We start from the raw sequence: 10066 nt of genomic DNA on the forward strand, positions 1-10066 counted from the left end.
CCATCTTGAAACTCTTATCCTTGCTCCTGATTGGATGGTCATATTAACATGGGGCATTCACTAAAAGTCCCATGTTAATATGACCATTCCCATTAAATTCAAATGTTAACTAAATACATTTTAACCACATGACCATTCTTTCAGACGTTAAACAACTTAAGTGGGAAATGCAACGGGATCAGTGGATAAAGGGAGTGGACTGGAAGAAAAAGAAAGCAGGCAAGAAAAGATGGCAGCCAAACAAAGGACATGGAAGCAAACAGTTTAAGGCTCCCATGAAGAAAAAGAGAAAAACATAGAATGAAGACTGTTCTCTTATGTTACTGTACATACTTGAGGCAGCTTTGTGACAGCTTGTAAATGATGGCTAAACAAAGGACATGGGAGCAAACAATTTAAAACTCCCAACCCATTAGGAGACTTGGATGAGCTGAACATGAGAAAAAAGTAGAATGAAGGATGATTTATTGTGTTATGTACATACTTTAGTAAATAAAAAGGACTGTTTGAGGCAGTTTTTGTGACATAGTGTGTTTCACTTCACTTCTGCAGAATGTAAGTTGTACACTTGGGCAGATGCACCCCTGATTCTCATGACTTGTCCACTTTCCTTAAGTTTCCATCACCCAGTTTTTACTAAATTAAAAGTTGCATTACATTTAAGGAAAGGGAGCTCCCTGTTGAAACAGTGATTGATAGATGAAAAATATCAAAGGCAACTGCTTGTGATATTGTAAAATTATTATATTTTAATAGCTACAATCAATTAGAGTGATCCTTCATCTTATAGCTTATTTTGGTGGGATTTAGTCAGTTAACAATGTGAAAGATTTTTTTTATAGCTGTGGACATGTATCTGTTGGAACCAAGAATTGTTTTCTTCATCATACCATCATCACTGTAGATTTTTAGCTGTTTTTTTTAAAATAAAAAGCCTTTGATCACAAAACATCACTTTATGGGTTGGAACCAACAGCTGCTGTATTTTCAGCCGCCTTCTCTAGACCAAACTGTTGGTCCATTAGACCATGGACATTCACCAAGTTCTGAGAAGAAAGTTTGCATTCTTAATGTGGCCAATGATGTGGCAAACAGTGCTTGGATTTTATACTAGAAAGAAACTGGTGGTATTCCATACCTTAAAGGAATAGTTTACAGATTGTCCACAGTTATTATAATCATATGTAGAAGTTCTGCTATCATGTAACCAATAGATGGACACTTGGAAATTGAAGCTAACATTAATTGATTCCATTTAATTACTTGTGTTAAAACATACAAATAATCCTCAACATGTGCATAAAATTATACTTTGAGTCATCCCTTCTCATGCTACACTTAATAACTTTATTGATCAGCCATTTGCCATATAGCATATTTTAGTGGGATTCAATCCCATAACCACTTAATAGGTTATTCTTTTTGACCTGTGAACACATATCTCTGGGAACCAAGAATTCTTTTGTTCATCGTACCATTACCGTTGTAGATCTTTGAGCTTGTTTTTCTTTTTATAAGCTGATTACAAAATCATTGTGGTTTTGAACCAACAACTGTTGGATTCAGAGACTGTCTTCTCTAGACCAAACTGTTAGTCCACTAGACCATGAACATTCACCAAGTTCTGAGAAAAAAGTTTGCATTCTTATTGTGTGCATTGTATACATGTCTACCTTTGGTGTTAAAAATAACAAAAAACAACAACTAAAAAACCAAGCAAACACATAACTTGATAACATAGGTGATATTTCATTCCTAAATGGTATAGTTTACAGAGTTATGGTTGTTGGAATAGAAGTTCTGTTATCATTTAACCAAAAGATGGAGACTTAGAAATTGACTCCAGAAATGTTTACCATTGCAGCAAGCATTAATTGAATCCAATTTGATGATTTGCGTTAAACATACAAATAATCCTCAGCATGTGTATACAGAAATAATCTTCAACATGTGTATACAAATAATTGTCATGTTTACACAAATAATCCTCAACATGTGTATACAAATAATCCACAGCATGTGGATACAAATAATCCTCAACATGTATATACAAATAATCCTCAGCATGTGGATACAAATAATCCTCAACATGTATATACAAATAATCCACAGTATGTGTATATAAATAATCCTCAACATGTGTATACAAATAATTCTCAGCATGTGTATACAAATAATCCTCAGCATGTGTATACAAATAATTCTCAGCATGTGTATACAAATAATCCTCAGCATGTGGATACAAATAATCCTCAACATGTGTATACAAATAATCCACAGTATGTGTATGCAAGTAATCCTAAACATGTGTGTACAAATAATCCACAGCATGTGGATACAAATAAGCCTCAATATGTATATACAAATAATCCACAGTATGTGGATACAAATAATCCTCAGCATCAACATGTATATACAAATAATCCTCAGCATCAACATGTATATACAAATAATCCTCAGCATGTGGATACAAATAATCCTCAACATGTATATACAAATAATCCACAGTATGTGTATACAAATAATCCTAAACATGTGTATACAAATAATCTCAGCATGTGTATACAAATAATTCTCAGCATGTGTATACAAATAATCATCAACATCTGTATACAAATAATTCTCAACATGTTTATGCAAAAAATTCCTTAGCATGATAGCAATGGAATCTATCAAAGTTCTATACCAGAGCATATGACTGTACTTTCAGTGATCCATTCACATGCCACACTTTTTAGTTATTGGTATATTTTTACCAAATAAACATGGGATTTGAGAATTTAATTTACTGTGTGGCTTTTCTTAATGAAAAAAAATAAAACTGCCATGCAGGCAAGATAAATATTGTGTCATCAGTCTTACAAGGCCTGAATTCTGAACTTTTTTATGCAGTTTTATAATTTTTGTCAATTTCATATCCTACATTTTCTTCTAATATTGTCTTTGGAAGTGTTTTCCACTCGTGTCTTTATGTGTTAAAGCAAGAAGCAATCATTGGAAACTGGAGATTTTTTTTTCTCGGTAACAACACATTCTACATAATGGTTACTCACCTGTCCATCAGACAATTGTTAAAACATCCTTGCAGAATCAACAACTGATAGCATTTTGCCTGAACTTTATTTCTTTGTGAATTTATCATTTATTATATATACAGATTATTCAAAATAAAATTCCTGTCTTCAGTGGAAAAATCCTTTTCACCATGAGTCTGGATCCTCAGAACAAAATCCATCTTTCTTGATGGGTTTATATTAATGGGGCAAAATCCATGTCTCCCATTGAGTCAGGATAATCTGGACAAATTTCTGATGGGGCATGATACTCGGAACAAAATCGCTATTTCCCACTAGGTCAGGAGAATCTTCACAAAAACCAAGTCTCCTAATGGGGCGTGATAAGCTGGAAAAAGATCCTCTCCTAATGCTTTGAGATAGTCTGAACAAATTCTAATGCCTCTCGATGGATTGGAATATTCCAGACAAAGTCCATGTCTCTCACTGGGTCAGTATAATTTCATCAAAATCCTTGTCTCCTAAGGGAACAGAATAACCTGGACAAAATCACAGCCTCCAAATGGGTCCAGATAATCTGTACAAAATCCGTCTCCAATAGTGGCTGGATAATCAATATTTTACTATGTATGTACTCACGAATCCAACTGCAAACTGAACAGACACAGATCTGTCATCACATAATGAGCTGGCAGACCTGGGTCTGTGAAGTTTGTTAGGAGTAATCAGTAGAACAAAAAGCATAAACCCTGATTTGCATGTGCATTATGCTTTGGCAGATCAGGATCATTATATTGTTTGCAGTTTGACTCGACTTACGGTATACCAAACCTTAAATTCTGCATATGGACAAGGAAATTGAACCTTAAACCCTCACATACAGGATTTATCTATAATTGATTGTTAAATAGGACTTCCGATACCTTGCACAACGATTCAAGGTTGTGTAATCTTGACATGATCATTTGGAGAGTTTTATGATACATAAAGCCTAAAACTCAAAAATAGGCAAATTAGGAGCCTGTGTGTTTATACAGGAACCTTATAGTAATCACCTTATCTGTCTATCCATCTGTCCTTTTGTCGACACTTCTTGTAAGCACCAATGCATTCTTCGCACATAATCTTTGGCCATTTGGTAGTTAAATTGTATATTAAAAGTAGATTTGCCTTTTAAACATTTTCATCCAATAAAGTCCAATTTTGACAGCTATTGCCCTTTGGCATCAATTTTCCTTGTGACCATTCATCTTATTCTGACCCAATTTGGTGAATGCATTGTCTCATGGACCTAGAATTGCCTTTTGGGGTTTTTATATTTCTGTTTCTATTTTGGACAGTCTTGACCCTTTGCAGTTAACGTATTATCTCTTTATGTGAAATAATGCTTATAACAGATGCTGCTCAAGAACCATGCAGCATATTGTTAAGCCATTCGGTTTGAACATCGTCTCATAGACCTGGACATGCTTTTGATGAGTTTCTTTTCAGCAGCTCCATTTTGGAGCAGGTTGTGGCCTTGGACATTTATTTTCATATCTTCACATGGGATGTTGCTTGCACTGCTCAAGAACCACTGACCATATTGAGATGCAATTTGGCATGAACATTGTATGTACCTTTTTAGAAGTTTATTCTTGTGTACTCCATTTAGGACAGAGTTATGCCTCTCATCAAGCAAATTCTTGTCTTCCGATGGAAACTTGGAATTTTGTTTGCAGCAGCATTGATCAAGTATCAGTTAACATTTCTTAAGGATCGTTGTTAGGAACCAATTTTTTCCATTAAAATACACTTTTTCAATAATATTTACCCAGTCATAATACGTTATGAAAACTACTATTACCTTATGTATCCAACCTTCCCAGGCTTTAACATTTTAGCTAAAAAGTGAAAAGGTATCTACCCACCTAGGTGACATTAGAGTGATCTCTCCTTGACACAAGGATTGGCACCAAGTCCAGTGAATATTTTAGTTACTACTGGATTGGAATGCATACTCTCTATACGGATGTAACTGTGTATTATGATAAGGTAAGTATTTCTGAAGAAACAGATTTTACTAGAAACAAAATTGGTTTCTTCATCAGATATGTTACCTGATCAAAATGTATTTGGAAAGTATCAGTGGGTAAGTGGTGGAAGGAGATACATCCCCTTAACCCAGAGAGACCATCTCCTGCCCTCTAAGTTATATGAAAAGGCTTCTAGGTAATCTGACTGGAGAGTAGACTCCATATGTTGGGGAAAAGTTTCAAAATGGGAAAAAAATTTCCCTCACAAATCTAGCAGAAGTAGTGAAGCTACATCCTCATGAAGCTGTCTAATGACACTGGAAGGAACCGGTTGCACCATTGCTATAGGTCCCGCCAGATCGAGTTGAGCATTTTAGGATGGAAGATCTCGTGAGATAAATGTAAGAGAAGTGAATTCCAATCGCTATTCCACAGCATAAATAATAACAAAAAAATAGTTTCTCTCAAAAGCAATGTTTTTGGCAGCTGCCCTAACTTGGTGAGTCAAGATGCAAATCAGATTCATTTGGTATACAGAATGATAACCCACTTTATCCAGGACAAAAGTCTGTACTGATGTGTCATCCTTTCCCTCGATAATGGGTTAGAAGAAGCTTGATCTCCTGCAATGTTACAGCATGGTCCTTTTTAATTACCACTTCAGAGCTCACTCTGGATGACCTTCAGATGAGCAGTCAGGAATTCATTTAAAAAAAGTCAGATTCCCCATCAACAGGAGCCTGTTCTTTGTAATGAAAGCAAGGCTGTACAGAGCAATACTTGTCAGAAATGCATGTAGACCAGATCCACTGAAAAAGCATGTACTTTTGCAGATTCTGCCTGCCATTTGCTTATGAAGTGAGGAAGCAGGTCTTATATGACATGTGAAACAATGAATTTATTCAGAGTGGTTTAAAAGAAGTCTTGTCTAGCCAGGTTAGTACCGATGATAGATTCCACTTGAGCAAAGAGCCAACATCGTTGTACATGTGTAATTACAATTGGACAGAAGATCAAATAGATATTTGTTCGGTCCAATATCCTCTTTTCCATGTCGACGCAGGGTGTCAGTGATCATGGATTGGTAGCCTTTAATTGTGATTGGTGCTGTTTTTCATCAAGGTACCATAGTAGGAAGTTAGCTATTTGAGGTATTGATGCCTGCATTAGTATAAAGTGTTCTTGTGCACACCACTATGTGAAGATATTCCATTTGCCTTCATACACCTTTGAAGTAGGGGACCATCTCGCTTGAGTGATTTCTCCTTTACTGGTTGTGATAACTGTTGTTCTGAGGGCTTGTTTAATCAGACCTATATGTGCAGATTCAACAACTCTGGACTGAAATGAAACACTTGACATCTTGCTTGTGCACATGAATGGAATATCTCGATTTTCTGGAGATTATGAGATTTTTGAGGTGGTTGATCCAAGATTTTTTAAGTGGAGCAGTTAGTATGAGGCAATACTCTGATTCACTTGCTTTCTGTATCTTCTCCAAAATGAGAGGTGTTGGAGGGTAATTATACAAGTCCAGGTCATTCCAGTTTATAGAAAAAGCATCTCAGGCCATCAGATCTAGGAGCACTGAGACAAAGGTTGGCAATTTGGCATTTTACCTTGTCATAAACAGGGCTGCCATTAGTCAATCACATAGGGCACATATAGAGTGAAGACCATGGGATGAAGAGACCATTCTGTTTTGTATTAGTTTATTCTTTCAGGACAACAAGTCCACTAATACATAAACCAGTCTGGAATATGATGAACTTGGACTTGAATTTGTTGTTGAAGACACAGTAAAAAAAAATACACCAAACAAGAATGGTAAGGTCTTTGAACTCGGTTCCATCTTGAGACAAGTCACCACAGTGGAGTTGTAGGACAGAAGGAAAACTCCATTCCCATGTAGATTCTCCTGCCACCAATGAAAGGCTTTCAAAAAGGCATTTATATGTAAATTATAATCCTGATGGGTTACTCTCTACTGGATTCCTGGAATGAAAGAGGCATGCCCCCAAATCCTGTGCTTGCATCCGTACAAATTGTAATTTTTGGAGCATGTACTTGCTGACGTTTCCCCATCATATTGGGCAGATTGTGAGAAGTTGGTCCAGTGGGCAAAGGCTTGGCCTCCATATGGACATCAGAATCATTGTAATGGATGCATAAGAATATAACCAAGATATCTGCTGCTGCACTGAGCAAACCCGGGCAAAGTAATTCTCTGGCAGATGGATTGTCCCATATAAGCCACCATTGTACTAATTCAGTACTTATTCACAAGGGAGAAATACTTGTTTACGTGAGTGCTGAACTCAAGGTCTAGATAATCAAAATCTTGATGTGGCACTAGGAAACAGGTTAAGAACGAGAGTAAAAAGGGATATCATGTCTTGCTCCAAGATATTACTCAGCTGCTGTTTCTTTAGGTGAATCACAGGAACTTCTGGAACCTGTGTGAGTGGGAATGTGAAACCACACCTCTTGCAAGTCCACACTAATTACATATTATCCTGCTGGACAACTCTTAGAAATGAGATGATTGAGTGCACTTAGGTCAAATGACTAGGTGAAGAATTGTTGCGTGTGCAACCTAAGCAACCCTGGACAAAGGATGAGGTGTGCTGAGCGATATTGAGTTCCTTGGAAACCACTTGCCTGGTCCATAAGTCATCATGACAAATCTTTTCCCATTAGTCAACAAAAGGATTGTATCCTTCGCCCTACCAGGATCTGTGATAAGGCTGGCATGAATATCATTTAAGAATGGGAAGGTCTTGATGAGAGAAATGATCTCCTCTCTGCCTCTGATCTACTAATGTTCAGGAGAACTGTGATTTTCGATGGTTGTAAATTCGGTAGAACTCCTTACCAGTGGTACGTGTTCTAGGGACATCCCTGCAATCTTCCTTTGATTGCCTAGCAAATCCCTCTGCTGTACCTGATGTTGTTGTTGTTATAGGGTTTAATCCCATTTTTCAGCACAAGATAGGTTATACATATATTAATGGTGGAGGAAGAACCTGGAAAGAACCAGTGACCCATGAGAAGCTACCAGCAAGCTTTCTCACATACCTGCATTGGCTGAGCCTGAGACTTGAACCCATGCAGACAGAGGTAAGATGGCAGTGATCTGTAACGGTGAGCACTTTAGACCACTTGGCCACTCAGGGCCCCTGCTGTAGCTGAAATTGCAAAGGAAAGAAATTGGTGTCCTTGGTGGGATGTTTGTGGATTTCATCAACCTGATTATTAAAGAGATTAGATGAAAAATTTTGAGTACAGCTTGGCCTTAGGATGTTCTTTAATAAAGATCTAGGTAGAGAGCACTGCATCCACCAGTTACAAGTTCATAGGTGCTGTTACCACCCTGACCAGAGTATGATAGGCTGCTATGTTTAAAACAGGCCATTCAAGTAACAGACTCCTGGGGGTATTTAAGATGGAAGACAAGCTTTATTCTGCCTGTTGAAATGTTGCCATAGATACTACATCCAACACTGAGGCCATCATTGGGCTGCTATGTTTAAGATTCGGGTTATTCCAGAAACAGACTCCTATGTATATCATGTGTGATTAAGGGTGGTAGAAGACAAGCTGTGTTCAACTGTTGATAGATACTATTGAGGCCATAGTGTTACACACCAAACTGCTGGGTATCCACCAGCAAAGTTTGAGGGAAGATGTCTGCGTGAAAAAAGCATTGATGCGAGGTACTTGTGATTTATGATTTAAGCTGCCCAAAATGTCAGTAACTCAGCCAGATGATTGGAAGCAATCAAAATTAGAGTCTTCCTGTAGTCAGTAATCAACTGAGTGTGTGATTTGTATTTTTAATGTAGCTTTAACACTTTTTCAGTCATATCACTAAGATGTCTGCAGTGTGGCAGTTTATAATGATGTCTAGCACTGGAGCATTCAAGGGACTTGGTGCTAAGGTGGCACTCCTCAGTTTCGTATTTTGCATAGGGTTAGACTTTTAAAGAAAAAGAATTTCCCAGGCTTTCCTCACTGGTTATACAGGCTATTTAAAAAAGACCTTGTTTATCTTGGGTATAATTCACAGAACCTATAATTCCCATTATTTTGGTGTATGATTGATGGGTGTAATATGGGTTATAGAGTTTACAGCTTGGCATTACTCCAGATGTGCACCTTTCAAAAAAGTGCTAGCTCCACTTGGTCATTTTCACTTCCTGAACTTCAGAGGTAAATTGTATAAAAAAAAGAGCCAATAACTTTTTTTTACATTTTATATATTTGGTAATTCATTCATTGCACTTTCAGAAGCTGGTATTGTCAATTTGGCAAGATTCATTTTCCCTACTTTAATAGCTGCTATGGACAGTGTACTTTAGACTAAATCAGGCTGATTTTTTAGCACAAGGGAGCAGTCATTTTAGTTAGCATGTGCTTAGATCATGTACAATTTCCGAAAGTACAATATCCAAAGAAATATCGTCCACATTACATTAATGTAGCATAGATATATGCCAACATTCTCTCCATTGTGCATGTTTTAAATGCAAACAACTTCGCCTTACATATGTCACTCTTTCAAAATTACATAACTGGTGAGCACCCCCAAAGCCCTGTATCAAAGGGAGATCACTCTAACTGCCATCAAGGCAGGCATATAACTTTTAGTTAAAGTTTTAGCCTGGGAGGGCTTGATTTGTGAGGTGGTAGTAGCTCTAAGGTATTATGATTGGGGAACACATTTGAAGATAAATTTTCCCCTAAGACCCAGATATCCTTTAATGGGTTTAACTCATCTACACAATTTTTGGCAGAGTTATGGCCCTTGTCAGTTAATGGCATGCAATTACATGGATGATGCTTGTATCCAGTATAAATCGTGAAGCATTCAACATATTCTCATGCAGCTTGATGTGACCATTTGCCTTGTGTAAGTTTTGTTTCATCTACTTCATTCTGGACCGAGTTAGAGCCCTTGTTGATCAACCTCACATCGTTTACATGGGATGATGCTTGAAGGCATTGAATTTCAAGCATTCCAATTTCCACATTATC

General features: G+C 37.2%; 1 protein-coding gene across 1 annotated transcript in view; it reads left to right on the forward strand.

The window, feature by feature from the left end:
* The window catches only part of LOC149804305 (CCAAT/enhancer-binding protein zeta-like), an 80249-nt gene extending 79725 nt beyond the window's left edge, over window positions 1–524 (forward strand). The window contains exon 29 of the mRNA XM_089938642.1: window positions 145–524. Coding sequence (XP_089794768.1) covers window positions 145–299 — 155 coding nt within the window. The 3' untranslated portion in view covers window positions 300–524. The remainder of the gene's footprint in view (window positions 1–144) is intronic.
* The last annotated feature ends 9542 nt before the right edge of the window (window positions 525–10066 follow it).

Source organism: Sinohyriopsis cumingii, chromosome 2 (genome assembly GCF_028554795.1).
Source record: "Sinohyriopsis cumingii isolate HCF-2022 chromosome 2, ASM2855479v2, whole genome shotgun sequence".
Lineage (NCBI taxonomy): Eukaryota > Metazoa > Mollusca > Bivalvia > Unionida > Unionidae > Sinohyriopsis > Sinohyriopsis cumingii.